At 37.1% G+C, this 23,008-nt stretch overlaps 2 protein-coding genes across 6 annotated transcripts in view; both read right to left on the minus strand.

The window, feature by feature from the left end:
* Positions 1-10,450, minus strand: part of aopep (aminopeptidase O (putative)) — a 99,627-nt gene extending 89,177 nt beyond the window's left edge. The window contains exons 1-6 of one of the 4 annotated variants that reach the window (XM_032578655.1): positions 9,269-10,450; positions 8,530-9,237; positions 7,698-7,867; positions 5,987-6,206; positions 3,826-4,036; positions 3,327-3,451 (exon numbers count right to left, since the gene is read on the minus strand). In XM_032578655.1, the coding sequence (XP_032434546.1) occupies positions 3,327-3,451; positions 3,826-4,036; positions 5,987-6,206; positions 7,698-7,867; positions 8,530-9,237; positions 9,269-9,294 (1,460 nt within the window). In that variant the 5' untranslated portion in view covers positions 9,295-10,450. Of the gene's footprint in view, positions 1-3,326; positions 3,452-3,825; positions 4,037-5,986; positions 6,207-7,697; positions 7,868-8,529; positions 9,242-9,268 lie in introns of all 4 variants that reach the window. The other 3 variants (XM_032578658.1, XM_032578657.1, XM_032578656.1) reach the window with 3 other exon arrangements.
* A 1,516-nt stretch (positions 10,451-11,966) lies between these two features.
* The window catches only part of dock8 (dedicator of cytokinesis 8), a 62,766-nt gene continuing 51,724 nt past the window's right edge, over positions 11,967-23,008 (minus strand). For both annotated transcript variants that reach the window (XM_032578367.1, XM_032578368.1), the window contains 8 exons: positions 22,864-22,995; positions 22,505-22,639; positions 22,049-22,138; positions 21,211-21,447; positions 19,908-20,051; positions 18,044-18,150; positions 13,970-14,140; positions 11,967-13,408 (listed from right to left, as the gene is read on the minus strand). In XM_032578367.1, coding sequence (XP_032434258.1) covers positions 13,357-13,408; positions 13,970-14,140; positions 18,044-18,150; positions 19,908-20,051; positions 21,211-21,447; positions 22,049-22,138; positions 22,505-22,639; positions 22,864-22,995 — 1,068 coding nt within the window. In that variant the 3' untranslated portion in view covers positions 11,967-13,356. The remainder of the gene's footprint in view (positions 13,409-13,969; positions 14,141-18,043; positions 18,151-19,907; positions 20,052-21,210; positions 21,448-22,048; positions 22,139-22,504; positions 22,640-22,863; positions 22,996-23,008) is intronic.

Here is a 23,008-nt window from a genome sequence, read left to right on the forward strand (position 1 = left end):
AAAAGGTTTACTTTGATCAAAGGAAACACTGTATTTTGGTTGAAAATGATGCCCAGACTGTAACCGAGTTCGCCCTCTTTCTTTCAAAATATCTCTGACAAAGACCACTTTTAGCCATGACGTCAGAAAAGCAGAACACAAATTCTGGTCTGAGCTCATATCCTGTCTGGGACACTTTTTCTTGAAGGAGACCGACATACGAGAAAGAGAAAGGCAGATGGAGGAAAAAATGAAAGAGACTGTGGTGCAGACCACAGACACTGGGTTGTTTAATAGGCCTCTCTAATTACACTGCTTTATCAGTAACATTTAAAATAAAAAGGCCAGGCATCAAGGGCATTTATTTTGCATCAATTTTCAAATTATCTTGATTAACAAGCCTTTAATTGCATCTACACGGAGGCCAAATACCAGCAGAAACAGTTGTGTTGAAAAGAAAGACATGATTTCCAGAAAAAATGACACCTTTTTCAAATGCTGGAGGCTAGATTAAGAAGTTATTGGTTATATATAGAAGTGAAGGGAACAGAATGGAAAATGGGATATCATGAAGGTCTACTTTTCATCTACTAACATGATGAAAAGTGGAAAAATGAGAGCAACATTGGTGAAGGGCAAAGAGACAGGCTTATGAGAAAGGCAGTGATGGTTTTCAAACAAAAAATATGGCAAAACAAAGCAAAGAATAATGATAAGATGAGGATAAACATACAAAAGAAGCAGGATGGAAACGTCTACAGCGGTTGATCAGCTTCCAAACCACTTCAACACTAAACAAAACGTCGGGGTCTGGTGTTCAGGGTTTTTTGGCTTAAAGAATTGCAGACAAAAACAAGAAGTAAAACGCCAAGCTTAAACAGAAATAAATTATGCAGAAATGAGCATTGAGAGGACCAATGCTTTAGTGGAAAAGAACAAATGGACATATCAAGTGTACAGTTAAACAAAAATAGTGAAAAATAATGCAATAAATAAAATAAGAAAATAAAGTTTCTTTTGGTAAAACGTAGCTTTGCACATTGCAGCCAGAAATCTAAAGGTGTTTATTATAATTTTATAAGACAAAACAGCCCAAGTTGGTGCATACTTGTTAAGTGGAGGACAAATGATGCATAGTTTGTTAGATTTTTACTAAAACAATTCAAAGTATGGGGTACATTTTAATCAACATTTCCTCATTCGAATGTCTGTAAATATAATCCAGTGTAAGGAACTGACACCAGAAGTCAGCTAATTGCTAAACAGAGTCCATCTACTGTATGTATGTCATTTAATCTCAGGAAAACCAAATATTGCTGCTGCCTCAAGAAAACTGGGTTAGGAAACCTTAAAATCTAGACAACATCTAACACAGATACACTTTTTTACAATCATTTTAAATATACCTGTCTAACAATAGCACATTCACTGACTCGTAAATTTAAAAGTGAAATGGTAGATATACAGTATATTCTGTCAATAAAAACACTCAGTATCTCAGAAGTACCAAGTTGGAAGCATTGGCAAGTTGGAATGGAAATGACATCTAAGAAAGGAAATATGCAGAAAGACATTCAGTGAGGTGGATATCCACTAAGCAGAGTGAGAAAGTGTAAAAAAAGGGTTTGAAAATTAATGTGACAATAAGTGTCTGGAGATTTTTAGAGAAAAAACTCAGCAAAAAGGTAGTTTAAAACAAGCACTGGGATGTGTATATCGTATGCAAAATAAAGTGTAGAAGCTAGTAATAAAAAATGTTTTAAAAAACTTTAAATAAAATTAAAATAATTAGCTAAACTAAAGAACAACTCCCAATAAATAAATAAATCCATATTTCAGCAGCAGATAAAATAACCATATGCGCTGTGAAAGGTCTCACTTAATGCACCCGGATAATTGCCACCTCCACAAATCACTGATGAAGAGCATTTTCAGTATCTTTTAGCTCACCGAACTCACACAGCAACTTAGCTGTTAAGGTTCACTCTTACTGCTTTTTATCACAGCTGTTTACAAATGCTTAAGGTAGCGGCTTTCAGTAGAAAAAAAAGGCCATTAAATCCCCCTGTAAACAAACCACCATGCACTATTTATCAAACCATTTTGTTAATAGGTGGTAAACATTCTGTAGCGCTGAGTATGAGTCAGATATTCCCCTCAGGAATCAATGGAGGCCAATAAAAAGAGACTGAATACTGGACTTGAGATTATATCTATATTAGTTGACAACATCACAATTTAAACTCTTGTCTAACATTAGCTTGTGTCTGCAGAATGCATACAAAGGTTAACTTTAAGAGGATAATATGACGATCTCGGTACATAAAGTTCTGCTTTTCCAAAGTCTCAACTTAAAAACCACAATTAACTTAAAAGACTTTAGTAGAATTGTAATTTTTTTATCAGTTCTTAACGGAACACAGTGGCCATATTAAGCAGGCTTAGTGGTTTGGCTTTGAGATGCCCCTTCTGTCAAGGAGCTCTGCCTCTTTTCTTTCTGCACAACTATTAACAAGGATGTAAAAGATTACTGGAAACCTTTATTTCCCTTTGGCTTCAGAGTCTGTAATTTCATGTGCAGATACATTGGTGGTTGGAGGTTTATATTTACTTACCAGTGACATGGATATCATACAAGTGAAATAAAACTTGAATAAAGGGGGACAAAAAAAATACAAACCAGTTATATTGGGTTATGAGCAATGCATACAAGCTTAAACACCCGCATTAATATTTGAGTAAAAGTCCCGTAACAGAGAAGCCATGTACTTTTTATAACCATTAACTAGTTTTAGTTGATTTCTGTCTGATATTTAACCAGTCCTTTTGGCAGGAAGTGTACAGCTCATTTAATTCTGTCAGTTTTCTATTTTATCAGTTAAGCAACAATTTAGTTTAAAAGGGTAAAGGAAAAGATAAATGGAGAAATGAGGGGCATGAAAGAAATTTAACAAAAAAGAATGGCAAGTTAGGAAGAATATAACATATAATGAAGGAATGATAAGAGGAAAAGAGAAAGGACACAAAAAACAAGATTCAGGTCACGAAAGGTTATACAAGGATGGCACAAAAGACACAAGGTGGGATAGGTGTAAGAACAGAAAGCAAAGAAGGAATGAAGGAACAAGAAGCAAAAGAAATAAAAATATGAGAGAAAAAGAATAAAACTCTGGTCTGGTTTCCATACAGTTTTTCTCAATTTCATTCGTATCCATAACTCGAAAATAATGACTGTGTAGGAAACCAATACAAATCAATACAATCAACCTCATATACCAGCATACTACCTGCTCACATTAAATTTCTGCCATTTCTGACTATCTGATTAAAGACAGACAAGTGAATACCTGGCCATGCCAAGACTGGAGAACCCTGCTGGGACGATGAGGACGTCAAGACGGGGAAAAGGGTGAACTCCTAGAACCGCATGGGCTGCAGCCAAGCATTGAGGCAGCAGCTTGAGGATTCCCATCTGCCAAAAAACACAAATTATGTTAACCATAGGAGCAAAACAACAACAAAAAAAATTCAAACCCAAGCTTCTCTCAGTTTTAATTGTGTAAACATGATGATACATGAGATATGCAAAAGCTTGCAAATATGCTGTACTTCTTTACCACCACCTTTTACTTAAGTTTCGTAAAACATAGTGTCAAGTCAGCTCTTTTGATTTGTGTACGAGAAGAATGTTTCAAATTAATGTGTTAAATGAGTAACATTTGTGCTGATGGGATAAAAGTAAAAAACACATGACACTCTGACATAAACATTAACCAACAGTAACAGTCCTTAATCTTTTAAAGTCTAATTAGCCGAAGTCTCAAAGCTGAGTTGTCAGAACCCCACCTGGGCCTTCTGGAGCAGGCAGGCAGGGCTAAATACACGGTGTGGAACCACCCGCTGGGACCAAGCCGACCGTTCAGCAAACCGACAAGGGTAGTCGCCATGGGAACAAGAGATGCCGTCATCTTCCATGCCTGAATAATCAGTTAAAGAGAGCTCCTTATGCCCAAGGGAAGAGTGACAGAATGCAGAGTCTGAGCTGGTGGCCTCATCTCTGCCGAGGTAGATAAAAACAAAGGAAAAATATATAAAAATTATTAACCATTTCTTTGGATGTATCATTTTAAGTATACACAAATCTGGAAGTGATGTAACTCATTATGTGGATTTTTTTCCCCTTTAAAATAATTAAGGAAACATCTGCAGCCTCTTGCAAATGTATTCATACTACTTAAAGTTTTAAAATGTGATCACATAACAACCAGAGATATAAATGTTTTCATTGGGATTTCATCTGATAGACCAACACAAACAAGTGTGTCATTGCAAAGTGAAAGAAAAGAGATATGGTTTTACATTTTTATTTAAAATAAAACCAGAAAGGTGTTATCTATATTTCAGTTCTTGTGGGTCATCATCACTTTGTAGAACCACCTTTCTGATTTGACTGGAATATTCTAACACATGATTATTGGCACAATCCAATTTCCATTGCAGCTCTAGCTTTGGTGTCCCGGCCAAAACTCAAATCCTTTTGCAGCACCTAACAAATTTCCTTGCATTATTGCCCTATATTTAGCTCCATCCATCTTCTCAATAACTGACGAAAGCTTCTTAGTCATTGCTGAAGTCAAGTATTCCCACAATGTAATGCCTTTGCCACCCTGTTTCACTGTGAGGGTGGTGTGTTCATGATCAAATGTAGTTTTATTTTTACCCACATTTAGTGTTCTATATGAAAGCCAAGAAGTTTCATACTCATCTCATCCAACCACAGCACTTTCTTCTATCAGTTTGTCCCTATATGTCTTTTAGTGAACTATAAACAGGACTTTTTGCAGGGTTTTTTTTTTCAGATTTGACAATGGCTTTCTTTTTATCACTCTTTCATAAAGGCCAGATTTGAGAAACACCAAGCGACTAACAGTAGTCTCGTCAACACATTTTGCTACCTGAGCTGCAAATCTCTGCAGCTTCTCCAGAAATGCCATAGTGCTTCTTGGAAAAGGCTGTGGTTGGTGATGGACTGCTAAATGAGATCCCAAGGAGTTATACAGTGTAATGTTGCCACTACAATGTTTCATCATTTATTAGATGACTTCCAGTGGCAAGTGATTGTACTAGGTTATAAGTGGCAATGTCAAAGTAAAGGGAGCCGAATAGAATTGAATGCCAGTCTTCAGATTTTTAATTGCAAAACATTTTGAATAACATTTATTTTTCCTTGTACCGTGCAATTATGCTATACTTTGTGATGGTCTTTTAGGTAAAATCAAAATAAGACTAATTTAAGTTTGTGGCTGTATTTTGACAAAATATGGGAAGAGTTTCAGGGGTATGAAAACTTTTTCATAAAGTCAAACCACAAATATGTCAAAATATTTAAGTGCTGACATGCAGTCTTATTCTCCCTAATCCAATATTCAGCACTTACTCCGTCCTCGTCCGCAGGAACTTTCCATTGGTACCGAGCTACAGCCAAGTTTCCTTCCAGCCATTCAATGAGCATAAAGACGTCCCTTGTACAGTAGCTAGAGACTCTGTGCTATGGCTACGTTTTTACTGGAGGAAAAACCATGAGTAGAGGCGGAGGATTACTGGAAACTACTGGCAGACTTGCCAACCTGCCAGCCAGTGGAGAGGGAAACACCAGCACAACCCTGCCCTGCCCTGTGGGAATTGGAGCTGACTAATGGCTCCAACCTACACTTTATTTCCTGTACTGCTATAAAAAAATATGATGTCTTTAGTTTTTTCTCTCCAAAGATAATTTCCCCTAGCCAGCAAATGCAATGATCTGCAGCTCTACCTTTAGCCCATTTCTCATAAAAAGCCAATTATGTTCTGAACACTATCCATCACCCTAACTTCAACTGAACCATTTTTGGTCTGGTGAGAGGAAAGTTTCAACAAGGAATGCTGAAGGCCAGACTTGGGTTAATAGCAGTCTAGAGAAGAGGAGGTCCTACAACAAGAAAAGGACACAGGAAAACCATTAAAATACCTGCCAATCTGACATGGAGCGCCTCTTACTACTTCACCAGGAGACCTTGTAAGTTCTGACCCAAGCTCAGTCTTGAGGAAGCTGCAGCCCACCTCGTCTTCAACCTCGTTTTCCAGAGCTGAAGGAGTCTCTGTAGGAACCTGGCACCAGTGTCCCACAGCCAAAGTGAAAGTGGATGCAGGCATGGGCATTGTGACGTAATAGTTCCAGGTCAGGAAATCTAAAGAGGTACAATAAATAAAAAATATCCACAATTACAAAGTATAAAAGAACTGATGTACAAACATAGAACATTTGCTCATTTTACAATTTTTTTAATACATGTTCAGTTCAGATTTTGCTACCGGTTTTCAATCGTCTGCCATCATTCAAAACATTAAATGATACACATTTACAGTGAAGGGATGTGATTAGTTTGTGATGATGATGGAAAAACAAATTCCAGGTAGGTGCATGTCTTATCTTGAAATTTCAGGTCGTAAAAACATGCAGTGGGTTGAAAAATCTGTTTAAGTCACTAACAGTTCTTCACTAAGACACTAAGAGTTCTTCATCTGCTTTTAACAACTAATCTAACTCACATTAAATTTGACATTTTAGTACTTTTCCCTCTCCCCCATCATTGTCACAGAAAAGGTGGCAATGGTTCCTTCCTTTAGCAATCTAAACACGCAGCTCTGTCAGTCTTGCTAGGGAGAGACAGATGTTTTCACAGTGCCACTGTAAAGGGCTAAAAGAATCTGACATTCTTATATGAATGCCAGAAGTCTAAGACCAGACATGTAAACTTCATGTTGCACCAAAATAAGAGTTTCAAGTGACTTAACCGTTTCACCAAGGAATCATTTTGAAATGTGACTAGATAGGCGAAACTTTTTCAGTTTATTGGTGACCAAGACACGTAATGCCTTGTCATTAGTGGACAAGGTGCCAGGTGTTTTTACCATCAGGTTTCAAATCTGGTCTGCTGCGTGATGAAGAGGACAAAAGTGATATGGAGAACTACAACAAAACACAAAAAACAGAGGAAGTGTGTGTGTGCGGTCGGGGACACATACAGGATATTGCATACACACCCCTATATACAGGACGTTTTGATACAAAAGGCCATTTTTATTTTACGTCACACAAACTTGTTAATAATCAAAGGAGAAAAATTAATAGGCAAATAATTATAAGGAAATATATATATTTTAAAATTCAAGGAAAAGCCTCAAGATGTGCACAATGTGAACACCTGCGGCTTATAGACGAGTGCAGGCTATATATGTCTTTTTTTCAAAGTTAGTAGGTTCAGCTTATATTTAGAAGTGCCGTCTCTTACAGCTGTGCACATTCAGACATACGGAAATTGTTTTTTACCCTTGTTTGTAAATTGGATCAAACCCAGTCAGGCTGAAAGGAGAGCATCTTTCAACATCACTTTTCTAGACTTGCCACAGATTCTTGATTTAACTTATATTTACAGGAAGTGGGAAAACTGTGCAAATAACCGCAGAATTATAAAGTCTTGTTGATTTTATCGGGTGCAGTCACGGTTATGCTGTTTTATACCTGCTGGGAGGAAGAATCTGCAATAATGCAGATCCAAACTTCAAAGTCACAAATACTTTTGCAAGAGACTGTAAGGAGTGTCATATTTCACCACACAATTAACAAACATTTCTGATTACTAAAATCAGTTTGACCTCTTCTGGGTCTCAAAGCTTACGTGTGTCCCCGTCCTCAGCTGGAACAGCCTCATCCTCCCCGCTCATCAACACCACACAGTCACTGGGGGCCCGTACCCTCGCCTGCCACGTTGACATGGCAACAGGAGGCTCCTGGCAGGGGAAGAGGGCCCGGTTGTTGATGGGAGAGCCAGCGGTGTAAACACACTCCCTGGAAGGGTAAACAAAGGTAAATTATAAACAAACCTCCTTTCAGGACAACAAAACTCTCACACAAGCAATGAAAACCTCCTGTCTCTCAGAAGATAGTTTGCAAACTGCCTGAGTTTTCATGGAGACAGAAAAGTTGAAAATAGTGGAAAATCACGTGTGACACAAGGACAATAGATTACAGTACCTGAATGGAAATATTTACTCTAACATGGATTATGACCACAAAACAGCAAAGGTAGGACTGAATTTATGTGAAATTAGATTTATTTTATTTTTTTTCATTTTCTTTAGCTGCTGGTTCAGTGAGTTTTGCACATAGTGTGGTGATTCTGGTATTGTTGGAAAGGGCAGAGATGGGCCATGTTGCACCGCGTATGCCTCGTTAGCATCCAATTACATTTTTTTTTATCAAGCTACTTAGTTTTGAAGCTGGGTGTTGTTGAGGTAGAAAATATTGTTTCTATCATTTAGATGAGCTTTTTCCCATCTTTTTTGGTAAATTATAGCATGCCTTTTTAATTGATCTTGTTGGGGCAAGTGCTTAGGCGCCAGATCTGGATTCTAAAGTTAGCAAGTGAAAAATGGAGAATCTGTAAATGAATGAGTAATAACATCTTTAACATGGCTGTGTAAATATTAGAATGAAGCATAGAAACTAACCTGTTGTCCTGGTCCTTGGTCCACCTGACTGAGCCTCCCAGTGGTCTTGTCATGTAATAGATCCTAATAATACGGGGGAAGCCCTGTGACGTTGTGACCCCCATTTTTTTCAGCTTCAAACTCCAGCGATCTGTGTGAAAGTGAAGCGAGTTGCTATTCTGGACGCCAGGGCTCTGGCTGCATAGTAAAAAGCGCCGATGCTTTTCCTTCCAATTGGAAGAGGGCATGGAGAAAAGGTGCTGAATAAAATCTGCTTGTGAGTCCAGTGAAATATCTTCAGACGCAGCCGTAAGGGGAAAACCCAATGCCGCCGATACAGAATTAGTGTCCACCTCTTCCACCTTTGACACTTCAAGGTCACAGCAGTCCAGCACTAAAGTGAAATCCTCAGCATTGGAGCTATGAAATAAATCTGAACTCTGAGTGTCACTTCCAAGCTTTGTACCTTCCTCATTGGGTTCCTGCCTTGCACCATCTCCAGTTTCTGGTCCAATATCATCCTTAGTTTTAGCGATCTCAGCAGAGCAAGGCTCAAGGAACAGAACAATGCTACCACTGATGATCTTCTTGTCGAAACAAACGGTCAGGTCCAACACGTAATGTCTGATGAGTATGTGGTTAGTATTGGCTCTGAGAGGAAGGTCATCTGTGTCCGGATCAAGCTCCCCATCTGGCTCCATGTCACAGAAATTAGGTGACATGGAGCAGTTGGCTCCATGTCACCTAATAGAAGCAGTAGAAGTTGGCTAAGAACACAGTGGACATATTAAACTCCTGTTTTTGTTAAAAAAAAAATTCTACATCTCCAAATAACCTATACTCTGTAAAACACCAAGTCTGAGAGTCATGTGATGCTTGATTCAGTCCCTTTTCCTATAATCAGATCTGACTAGTGATCTGCAGCTCAAATAGTGAAAAATGTGAAGTTACACGCACACACACAAATAGACATTTACAACATAAAAAAATTATCTCACAGTGTTTGTTTTCTGTTGGATTTAAAACTACTAACTCTTTATGAAGGCACATTTTAAAAAGATTTCTGACCAATAAATAGTTCTGAAATAAAAACAAAATTGTTAGTGTGTGCCATAGAATAGACATATCCCTTAGGCAGGGGCTCCCATACCTGGTACCCCTGGCCTGTATGTTTTACATGTGTCTCTGTCCCAGAACACCTTATTCAAATGACTTCAAGACCTCTCCCAAATGTTGCAGAAGCCTGTTAATCACCCATTCAATTAAGTCGGTTGTTTGGAAGATGGGAGACACCTAAATTATGTATAATAGGGCCACCGAGATGGAGACCTAACAGTAGTTCTCCATCTCCAAACTTGACTAGGGTGCTGAATAAAAATGCACACCACACCTTTCAGATTCTACGTTTAACGTTTAAAAGAATTACGTAACAACCTCTAGTTCTTGAAATACTTCCCTTTGGGTTTGTCATTCTCCAAACAACACAAAATCCCATTAAAAATACATTAAAGATAGTGGCTGTAACGTGACGAAATGTGAAAAAGTTCACAACAACCTTTATAATGGCTTAAGTGTGGGAGTATAAAAACGAAACACGCTACCTTGTTAGGGGTTGAACAAAATCACAAAAAAAAGACTTCTTTGTCAGCATTACGGCTAAAACAGGAACTACATATGATGTGTTATTACTGTTGTGTGGAGACTAAACAGTGAAGTTACCTGCTGAGAGAAAGCTAACTTTACATCACAAACCCGTCATTTATCGCGTAAGTGCACAGAACTAAAACTGTTGCGACTATAAAGCTTTATTCGCACCCCTCCGTAGACAAGTGCACAGCAATAATTTGCAAACAGCTACTAACATACCGCAGAGCATAACAACAATGCGCTTATCGTGAAAGACTTCTACTACCGAGCAGTCAAACCTGTCGAAGTCCAGCAGTGATGTCGTCACCATAAAGCGACAGCAGCAGATTTTGTAGTTCCACGGCACAGATCTCGTCTTGTAGTTCTATACCGTTCATTAACGTGTACGTTGATAGTAAAGAAGATTAATATATCAAACTTACATAGCACTTTAAGGACACTCCAAAACATATAAAATTGCATCTAAATCATTCAAATCTCAAAAGAAAACTTATTTTAACATCTTCAATTGTTTGTAGTCCATCAGGACAGTATTTTTATTTTTAATAGGGAAATAATCAGTTGAAACAAAAAGTTAAAATCTGTGACAGATTCATAAGAGTTTGGATAGTTTATATAATTATATTTTTTGTGTGTAGCTTCTGATAGCTTTCACACTACTGTCACAATCTATATAAATGATTCTAATAAATAAATTAGAATTTATTTATTCATTCTAATAAATTAGAATTTATTTATTAGCTAATAAATAAATTAGAATTTATTTATTAGCTAATAAAGTTTTTTTTTAATTTAAGTGTCTTTACAAAGACAGCTTATTTTATTTTAGCATTACTTTATTTTTTATATTAGATATAAATCTGCCTTCAAAGTGCTACATTCATAAATAAATGAACAAGATATTTCCATACATTATAAAGTGTAAACTTAGTAAATAAGTAATTTTATAACTAAACCTATTATTTATCATTCTGATTTAAATGTCAAATTTGTTGAATAGTAAGTTATTTTGTTTTAAAATCAAGTACAATTATTTCAGTTTTTCCTTTGTTGTGGTAGTGAAATGCACTATAAAATTATTTAAACTGTTTACATAGGTTTCAGACAGCTTTTATTGAGTGGAATATTTCAATTGCAGGCTTAGCCCCTCCAACTGACTTCATGAGTAATGGTATGGTGTATTCTTATTGCACCCACAAGTTGGGTTCTCCAAGTTTCTGGTCAGCAGTACAACAGGATCACTCTCCTGCCAAAGTCAGAGGTTGCTCACCAATCCCAGTTCGATTTTAGATATGGCAGTTGAGCACATAAATTATAGAGAAAGATGCAAATATACACTATTTATTAATACTTCTGATGATTTATATCTCATTAAACCAGAGATACACAGCCATTACACTGTACAGCCTCTACCTGTGAGGACGTTCTTTCACTGTTTGGATACATATTCATTATTTTACACACATACAAAATCCTACTGATTGTCCAACTAGCAACTACAACTGTCCCAGATCTGAGAATAATATACATTTATTAAATGCTGCAGGCTGCAATCATTACATAAAAATAAAAAATATTTAAAATTGTTTTGCTATCAATAGCCAATATTTATTAAATGATTGCCAATTTGCTGAGTTTCAATCATCCTATGATACACTAAAGAAATTATTTACTAATGTATTTAGTAGTAAGTCATGCTCCTTTAAATACCGTGTTTTTTTCATAACACAGACATTTGATGTAGAGTAATTTTTAGTGCAGAACTCAGTGCTTTTATACCAACAAAGAAACTGGACATTATAGAAAGAAAAGAAATATGCATATGTTAAATTTATTAACTTTCTGCAAAAGGACTGTGCTTGACAAATGTTCCTAATTTAGTAAAACAAACCGTATGAACAAATACACAACAAACAACAGATTTGAATGCCACAAATGTATCTTACAACACACGTTTAGATTAGTTCAAAAATAGAAATGCACTTTAATTAATACTTAGTTGATATAGCAAGTTCCATAACTTTGTTTTACTAAACCATTAAAAAAATCTAACAGCTAATAAATACAAATTATCAATTGAGCAATGATAATGTATTTAAAATGTATTTCTATTTATGAAAAATAAACACATTTACATTAAATACATTGTGACCTAGAACATAAAACTAACAGGTTGAGCTGTCATGTATGTAAATAATAAGATTAGCAATATTTCATGTTCAAAAGCAGGTCTTGCAAATCTTTGCTGAAAAAATATTTCAGCATAGACCGTGCTGGCTGGATTTTAAAAAGTATTGCAATTCTTCTGAAGTTTCTCATTTATGATACAAAGAAACGCTTTAAATTTGGCACTGGAACTGCTATATGTACAAAAGTTAAATTGCTATCAAATAAAATGCAAAATACTTTTTAATTTTTGTAAATGGAACTATATACAAAAAAAGCGGCTTTTATGCATCTGCGGACTGCAGTTTAGACCTCAGAGAGGATTTCCTGCTCCTGTTTGTTCGTTAAATGCTGGATGTCCAGAAGTAAGAAAGCAAGACAAGGATGCAAGCTAAAGCAAAAATTTGTACATATTTCTCCAGTGCATAATCCATCCAGTACAAATAATTGAACTATATAATTATTTATAAAGTTCAATTATAACTTTATAAATAATTAAACTAAAAATGTAACTAAAAAATGTCATGCATAGAAACCCAGAGGTTCTGTAGCGCCAACCAGAACTGTTGATCACTCAGACTTTTTTATTCTGTGCCATATGCAAATCAGCATGTTCATTCAGAGATGTACATACGTACATACAGGACACAATCACTAGCAGAATATACATAGTATGAACATTGGGTCAGTAAAAGAGCTTTGCTGACCATGAGAAAATGTTTGCAGCATTATCAGGACTTGATTTTACAGTGAAATATTTAAAAAGCTACACTTTGCTAAGGATAACCATTTACCCTTTTTTCTGTGCTCTGTTCTTATGCAGCATACATGACATTACAAAAGTGGTCATGCATGTATGCACAATGCTGAATTTACAAAAGAAAAAGGTGAGTCCTCCATGTTGACATGCCTTTTTCCTCAGATACTTTCCGAGGTGTCACCAGCAGTGCTTTTCAGCTTATCTTCTTTTATGCCTTAGACTTTGTGACAATTTCCCTCTCCTTTCTGCAGCACTTCCCAGCAAGCTGAGGCACCTCAGGAGTTTTCCTCCAGGGTTCTGCGGAAACTCAGGCGTTTGAAAGAGTCCCTGACAATGGATCAGAAAAGACGTGAAAAATGTAAATACAAGGAATAATATTAGAAGGACTACAAAGAAAATACAATGGGATTTATAAGGATGTGCAATATCAGTTCATAGAAAAGCCATTATTAATATTAATTTCTTGAAAAAGGTTTATTTTATTATTTTGAAAATGTCCTTTTTTAACTTCTTTAAATACAGGCAGGGGAAAAAATGAGGAATCACATTTTTATGTTTAACAATCAGGAGAATATTCTAATTTTAGCACATTTATACCAGGCAGTTTGCATAGAGAAACTGTCTCACAGATGCTGTTTAATGACATGCACAAAAACCAACCTGAATTTTAGTGAAAGATCTACTAAGCTTATGATGATTAACTCTAAAAATACTTAATGAGTGGCAGTCTTTATTGAAAATGTGGTTGAAAGTAATTTGGTATTGATGCAAAATCTCAACAAGTTGGCATTATTGGTGAAAATACATTAAACTCTTGAAATAAAATGTCTCTCTTTATTCCCTCATTACCAACCAAAAAATCAAAACAAAAACGCCTGCTTAGCTCACCTGTTCTCCAGCCGAGGCCTGACAATGGGTTTGTAAAGCTCGGGAATCTTTCTCTCCAACATGGGCCTCAGGTTTTCTCTCAGGCGGTTGTAGTTCTTCTTCAACTCCTGCTGGTACTCCTTCTGGTCTGATGTGATTAAGTGCTTATTCTTCTCAACAGCCTCACCACACCTAAAAGACAGAGAGCAAAACAATATGAGACAGCTGTTATAAGCAAAATTTGGTTCCACAGCATGAAATGAAAAACAAGTTCAATCGCTACTGCATTTTTTTATATATATATAGAGCTAAAAGGAGCTCCAGAAGTAATCCTGAGCAGCCGATCTATTCATAATCCCCTCTCTCCCACTCAAACCTTCAAGAATAACTGCAGTGTTCCATGCTAACAATGTCCTGTAACTACTTGACATAAATCTGAGTCCTTTCCACACCAGATCTCTAAATGGGTTTCCAGTTTATTAGACTCTTGGGAATTTCCATATGTTGATTGGATTCCTTCCAAATACTCCTGCTGAAATGTGAAACAGACCGCGCATGACCCAGAGCAAAGTTAAACAGAGCAGAGGAAAAACAACTAACCAACAAATAAAACATTTTGGCCTCCCTCATGTGCTAGAAAAAGGACAAAGCCTTGTTATGAAGGAAAGCACTAAAAGGATCTGGAGCAGAGAGGGAGTGTGGTTTCTCTCCACAGTGCTCTATCACGACATGTCTAACGGCCAACATACAGAGCCCTATGTAGGAAATAAGAAAGAAGGCGCTGATTGCAAACACATGTCTGTGTTTATCTCTTAGCTTTTAATGAAGGTAATATGGAAACTCTAGGGTTGCGTAAGAATGTTCAGTAAAAGCGGTAATGATGGTAGAGTCACAAAACATCTGCTGGTGTTTGACTGACTGACTGACTAAACAACGTTCCATCTGATGAACATTTTAGATATTTGGCATCACTCTGCCAGTAAATCAAAAGATAAGGATGGTCTTTTACAGTAAAATCTGCTTGCACAAGTACAGGCATCATCCTTGTATTTTCTTAGGCGACATAAAAAAAATAATAAAAAATTCTTCAGCACTGCAAGCTCACAATCAAAATCAAGATGGAGGAAAAGTGCATTCGAAAAGTATTTATTTATTTAAATAGGTACATTTAAATTTGTACCTATTCATCACCTATTCAAATTTTACAAGGATCTGGACTTTGACTGGGCCGTTTTAGTATTTGCATATATTTTGAAGACAACTATTTGACTCTTGGTGTATGTGGAGGGTTCATGCCCTGCTGTGAGGTGATCTGTTGCCCCAGTCTCAAGTCTTTTGACGCTTCTTACAAGATTTTGCTCCAGAACTGTCGCATATTCGGCCTCTTGGCTGCTTCTCTGATTAATGCTCTCCCAGACTGGGATTCTGGGATTCTGTATGATGCTTTATTTGTTCACAAATGCTTCATACCCAGAAGAATTTGAACCCTTCAAAAACTAAAAGCGGTACTCATACTGAGATTAAATTACACACAGAAGGGCTTGATTTACTAATCATGTGACTACTGATGGTCTTTTTTTTTTTTTTTAAGTCAATAGCATTAGGTCTGAAAGAAACGTCATTTTGTTGCATTATGCGTCAAACATCATCCTCCAGCTTAATAGCTTAATGCCAAAGGCAGTTTACAAACCAGCCACAGCAACACAAAGCTTGAGACAGGCAGGCCCATACTCATTAATCAATCAACGCCCCTCTAAAATCCCGGTTGTTTAAGTCCTAATCTCTACAATTATGTATTTTACAAGAGCAGGTTAGAACAAGTTTCTGCTTTTAAGAGGCACTGAGGAGAAGAAGGGAAGCAGCTTTTGACTTTTTAATGAGAAACAAAAAACATTTTGCCTTTGCTTATTAGTTAAGGGAGAAATGCTATTTTCTGGATCATAGTGGGCATGTGATTTAACTTTTTGCTGCCAGTTTTATTTAAATGTTTGTTTTTTTGTTTGCATACTCTTGTAATTTAAATACAGCTTATTATGTAAAAGTTTTTTTATATCTAGAGCTGGTTTTATAACTCATAACCATTTGGAGATTTCACACACAGCTTATCTGATATAGTATCGATCACTGTGCAATGGACAGACATTTTGTTTAAGGTGCAACACATTAAATCTATTGTAAAGTAAAAGTCATACAACAAACTAAGAGCAGTTTTTTGTTGTTGTTGAAGATTAGGACACTAATCATCATATGTGGTCTTGTTTGGATTTAGATCTAAAATAGAAAAATAAACCTTTCTGAAATTAGTGTAAATATTTGCCAACCTGCTTGTAGCAATCAAGGCAGCTGGATGTAACATGTTGGTTAGAAAAATGTAAACCATCTTTTGGAGGGAAATCACACATGCACAGGAGATGAGTGGCCACAAACACAAACATGAAGATACCCGTGCACAAACATTCACAGTGTCACTCTGACACCATCAGGAGGGTTAAGATTACATTTAGAATATATAAAATATCAAAAAACTCTACATTTTAACTAAATTTGAAATAGTATGAACAAAACCAGAACCCTTCAGAGACATTGCAACCTCCAGCAAAGAGGTTTAAAAAGTCTTACAATATATTATATTTTATTTCAGCAGCATAATCTCACACTGAACTTTTTTAAGAATTCAGCCTTGACTTTCAGAAACCTTCACCAGGTGTCCAGTGTGATCATCTGCTTCTGTGAAAATGTATACATTACATTAGCATGGAAAATTCAAGTTCGTACTACTTGGAATATATTGTTGGATGAATATACCAGTCAACTAATATTGCACTCCAAACAGTCCTTTGCAATATGAATATACTGCAAACTGAAGTTGCCATCATGATATATTAGCAATATTTTGTAGATCTATAGTGTCTATTAAGGTAGACACTATAGCTGTAAGTAAACAACTATAAAAATAAATAACAAAAAGTGTAAAACAAAACTGTGACAAACGAGGCTGGATGAGAAACATTTTATTTGCCATCACATATAGCAAGGAAGGCAAAAAGTGTCATTGTATGACAGAAGACCTGTGATGCTAGGAGTCTGTTTCACTTTCAAAGGTTCCAGTAAGTGCTTCAGAGTTCATGGTATTACAGACTATTTGAAATAGCAGGATATTTTAATAAAACATGTGGTGAGCCCTGCATGAAAACTGAAAACATGTTTTTCAACATAATAAAAAAGTAGAAAGAGGAAAAAGAGTGGACTCTGGATAAACCTAGCAAGACTGCGTAAAGAGGAATGGCCACAGATCTCTTCCTCTGAATGCTGCAACCTTGTGAGAAAAGACTAAATCCTGTCATTTGGTAAAAGGGAACTGCACCAAGCATTAAAAGCAGTGATAGAAACAATTATTCCACTTGTAATTTGGTTAAAAACAATTACGTACTTCTTAACATGGGATTTCTTTTACTGTTGTCCTCTAATAAAGATATGATGCTTCAAATGTATTAGTGTAATATTTTACTGCTGCAATAAAGGCCTTTCTTTTTATTATAGATGGCTGATACTTTGACCCAAATTTAAACTTGCATTTAGAAAGTCGGATGGCAAGAATTAAAACTTAATTCTTGTCAATTTATATTCTTTAATCATAACTTGATTTAATTTAGAAAAACCCTTTGCCTTCTGCATTAACATAATTTAAGCAATAAGACCACACAATGCCTAGGGAGGATTTTTACTTTCTACAAGTCGTCACCAAAAAATATTGTCATTTCTACAAATAAAGTCTCTTTGAAGTTTGATACTTTTCTTTTTTTTAATCTTGTCAGCCACTGCCATTAACCAAAAACACTAAACAGACTGATTGGTGAAATGAAAAAGGGCTCATGAACTTTTATCACTCACCTAAAAAGCATCTACATACAGTAAATGACCTGTGCTTGAGTAGTCCTATATCAAGTCCAGAGGAGCCCAAAACACGTCACACTACATTCAGTCATTCACACACTGGTGGCGGTAAGCACAGTATGTTTATGCTGCCTTTTTCAATTTTGCATGAATCTGCTGTGGTGTGTATCATAAGGTGGTGATCATTTGCTCCTGTCTTACCTCATTATAAACTCTTTGAAACACAGGCGCAGTTTATTGTGGTGACGGAAGAGCTTGGGGTCTGCTGGGATCTCATTCAGGAAGACCTGGGCCACCTCCAGCGGGCCCTGCAGCATGGGCGGAGAGGGAGAGAGTGGAGGGAAGGAACAAACACAAAGGGACAAAGTTAGAGAGGGAGGAAGAAAGAGAAAGGAAAACATGGCAGAGGAAGGAATGAGAGGAAGTGCTTGGGAGTATATGAACAAAAGAAGGGATGAGAATGGTTCTCGTTTAGAAATGGGGGGAAATGAACTTATTGTCTAATGCAACTAGGAAACAAGGCACTAAACCAAAGCATGAGGAAGAGATCAGATCAGAGAAGGAGACATGATTAGCGTACTGAATGGCTAAAGTCCCCGCCAAGCCTGCGTACCGCCACCATTTGGCTGCCATTTCCCCAGCATGAAATCTTGTTATCCTAACTTATATTCATCATAAAACCACAGAACGCTCACACTAAGCTCACATCACGACAGGCACAGTTAAACAGCTCTGATTAGCATCATAAATGCATTGGGTCTGGGCCTCAGTCCTGGGTCTGAGCTACAGATCCACACACACACAGAAATCCAGCCTCCTGCACTGATTACAGTCAGGAGTTATATGTTTACCAAGCTGCTGAGCATTAGCGTTATGTATACAACCATCACGTCAGAGCGAGAGAAACTGTCAGATTAAGACACTGGAAGATAAAACATAAGGGGAGAAAGGAAACGGAGACACTGAAGCTTGCTTTGTCATTACTCCAACATTCGCCATGCTGGCAGAACCTGGAAGCTATCAGATCAAAGAGACCTCCGGTTCAACACGCCACGCAGCAGAGACATGAAAGGAGAAAAGGTCCATGGATTGACGTTTAACTGAATCAAGAGGAAGCAAAGGAAGGATTAAGGTTATAGATAGGTAGAAAGCTTTGATGTGTGATCACTGTCTTTTGTCTGACGTGAAGACTTGGACTAAGATAAAAATTGTAAATGTAATAACAGAAATAAAAGTGATCTAGTTTATTATATATTCATTGTATGACAAAACAGAGCAGGAGTCATCTTAGGAGTTCTTTCAAATAGAGTCTGGTATTTAGAGTTATTATTGCCAAGCGCATTAATAATGTCTATCATGGTAAACCTAATTTAAGATGCTAACAGTTTAAAATAATTTTGTTTTGAAACACACTTCAGATTTGTCTAACACCAGCTACTCTCACACACTATTTGACATCACCTGCAGTTCTAGCTCCTATACAGCAATAATGGTATGTATGATTTAACAATCTAAAACATAATAGCAAAATGAAGTTCTTTACTACCAAATTTTTTATATTTTAAATAGATATTGATATACAGTACAGACCAAAAGTTTGGACACACCTTTTAATTCAATGAGTTTCCTTTATTTTCATGACTATTGACATTGTAGATTCACACTGAAGGCATCAAAACTATGAATAACACATGTGGAAATATGCACTAAACAAAAAAGTGTAAAACAACTGAAAATACCCCTTATATTCTAGTTTCTTCAAAGTAGCAACCTTTTGCTGTGATTACTGCTTTGCACACACTCTGCATTTTCTTGATGAGCTTCAAGAGGTAGTCACCTGAAATGGTTTTCACTTCATAGGTGTGCCCTGTCAGGTTAATAAGTGGGATTTCTTGCCTTATAAATAGTCATGAAAACAAAGAAAACCCATTGAATTAGAAAGGTGTGTCCAAACTTTTGGTCTGTACTGTATATATACCCCCCACCCCCACACACACACACAAGCAAGCATTACATCAGACCAGGGGCTATTTTCATTCAAAAATAAATCTGAAACCCTGCTTACCTGGTTAACAATGGCTCCCACAGAGCCTTGTAGCAGCATCTGTAGCATCTTAGCATCAGGTAGCTCCCGATGTGTGGCAACTGCAAGCTCCCTAGTTTTCTTCTGCATGTCCTCTATGGCAACCTCTATCGGAGTAAGGTCAAACTAGAAGGAATAGAGTGGTAAAATTATTGCAATGTCAGTGTTAATGTCAGACATGCATGGGTTGGTCTCTGGTATGAAGCCACAATAAAGTTTCACACATTCATGCTGATCATGACTGTGTGAAAAAGCCATGACTGGCTTTTTTGAAACCACTCATGGTTTAAAAAAGCTCTTATACTTAACATTTTTATGATTAAGGGCTGTAATAACTGCTGTTTATTCCAGCAGTATGGTGCTGTAAGGTTATGCAGTGCTGCCCCTCTTATACCTGTTATTGAGCACTGTCAGTCTGCTGCTGGACAAACTGACTTGGCTTTTCCCCAAAAGAAAGACAAATTAAGCTGCTTGGAAAAAATTCCAGTCCCAAAAAACATAAACAGTTATTACTTAGAAACTAAAGGACCCCAACCCATCACATGAATCCTGGAACAGGGTCTTTTTGCATGGAGTTTGCATGGTCTTCCTATGCACGCTTTGACTCTCTCTGGGTACTCTGGCTTCCTCCCACAATCCAAAAACATCACCGTTAAGTTAAATGATTCCTCTTAGTTTTCCTTAAGTGTGAGTGTGTGTGTATATGGTTGTTTGTCCTGTCTGTCTCTTTTTGCCCTGCAATCGATTGGCGTCCTGTCTTGTGTGTACTCCCCCTTCTCGCCAATGGACCACTGGGGATAAATACCAGCCCCCCCTCACAACTTCACAAGCATAAGTATGTTAGGTAATGGCTGGATGATTTAAAACTACATGTAGAAAGTTTAAAGCATCATGTCTGTAAATAAGTCAAACCCAAGAAGTCCATCCATGCAATTAGCCAGACTAATAAACTTGATGATATCAGTTTATCATATTTCTGTTACTCAACAAAGACCAGGACAAATATGTGTAGCATTTTGTGCTGAAAGTGCTTAGAAACTACTAGTTACTCTTTGTATCAGAACACATAAATACATGATATAAATGACAAATATTAATTCAATATGTTAATCTGTCTTAGCAAATTTAGGACTGACAATTTTCAGTGTGTACTGTTTTTGCTCAGTACACACTGTCATGGTCATATTTTTACTCAAGGTGCTTGTATTGTAAAAATCTCATTCCTGCCCATTTACATTGTCAAAAAAAAAATTAAATAAAAGCCCATCCCTTTTATGGAACTGACCTCCTCTTTCTGGATGACATTGATGCGTGTCTTGACATAGGGGAAGGCGTGCATGGTGGTGAGGATGGTCTTCCTCTTGTACTGCTCGTTGAGCTCACCCCGAGGTCGTCCACTCTTGGTGAAGGGCGTGGTGTACATAAACCGCCTCAGGTTGAAGTTCTTCTCAAAGTTCGTTAGACGGTCTTTCATCTCATAGTCATCAAAGAAGGGTTCCACGTATGTGATCTGAATATATGCCTAGACAGAAGTGGTGGTTTATTTGAGAACTGATATTTAGTGCACTGTGCTGTACAGTTCAGGTTTTTGCTTTGCTTGGATGTTTTCCATCACATACATTGAAAACTGAAAATATTCTTAAAGGAATAGTTTGAATTGAGTGAGGATTTGAACTTGGTGTGGACTGCATATGGGTAAGGAATACTTTACCTATGTATGTAGGAGGAGGGCGCTATATTGACACCTTACTAGCCTAGAGAGTGAGCATGTGTAAATGGACACATGGAGCATGTGTAAAGAGAGTGACCATGCACAAAGTGGGCCATTGTCTTGAAACCCCTCTGGATATCCAGTCCACACAGACCAAAGACTTTGTATTTACTTTGCAAAAATATATTGATGAGTGAGGACAGGATCATCAATTAAATGAAAATAAATTTGGTTTATTTTGGAAAAGAGAGAAGCAAAACAACCAAGACAAAGCAGAAAAGTGTTTGGCAGTGCCACTGCTTAGTGTCTATTATCTGTTGGTCAGTGGTAACCATTAAACTTCATACTTACTCACTGATGTTTGACAGACATCAGTGGAAAAACTGTGTAATACAGTAGTACAGTGACCTACCTTGCTGGGGTTGAGCTGCTTTCTGTCCACAGGTGTAGAGTCCTTAATCATTACCAGCGTTTCATCTCCAAAACACTGGCTATAAAAGTTCTGAGAATAGGAAAAGCTTTTGTTAACTTAATATAATCTTTATAAAATACGGAATATTTTGGGATAATTCATGTTGATGTTTGAAAGATATTATAAAGCATAGCAGCATAGCATAGCGGGTTCCCTGGTGAGATGAATGGTTGATGCTGACATTATATGGACTTAATTCCCCTCACAAGCATGTAAATGATTTTTCCATGCTCCTAAAAGGCTCACAAAAAACAGATGGATAATTGCTAGTTATTGCACTCTCTCATGCTGTTCACTCAAAGTCCCTCTGCTGTTATGGGATTCTACCAGTCCAGCTGGGCACCATCTTCCCATTTCATTTCAGACAAAACACACATACAGTTCAGTCCCTTGTACCTCTAGCCTGTGTGATATCTCGGGCAGATGCGTGATTCCAGGCTCCTTGTAAATAAATTCCCGTTCATCCAGGTCTCCAAACTTGACTCCATAAAAACCCACACGGAAATAGGTGCCAAACATCCTCTTGTGGCCCTGATGGGGAAAACAAGAAGAGTTTAAATCAACTTAATCACTATGACACGTGTGCCATGTTTTCTTTATTACGTCAAATTCTATTTTTACATGAGGATTCCTTTTGAGAGCCATAATTATGAGAAGCTTTTTATAAAATGGCTTCCAGCCTCACAAAAAGGTTTTCTATTGTATGTTTAACATCACCTAGATGAATAAATTAGAAGTTTCATTATAGTCTTTACCTTCTGGATGATGTTATCAAAAGCTCTGTGAAGCTTGTCATGTGTGGAAGCCAGTTTTCGAAAATCTCTTCGAGCCTCCAAGATTGGTATGATGATCTTGTACACTTCATTCACTGCCTCATAGAGACCACCCTAATAAAAAACA

This window comes from Xiphophorus hellerii, chromosome 12 (genome assembly GCF_003331165.1).
Source record: "Xiphophorus hellerii strain 12219 chromosome 12, Xiphophorus_hellerii-4.1, whole genome shotgun sequence".
Lineage (NCBI taxonomy): Eukaryota > Metazoa > Chordata > Actinopteri > Cyprinodontiformes > Poeciliidae > Xiphophorus > Xiphophorus hellerii.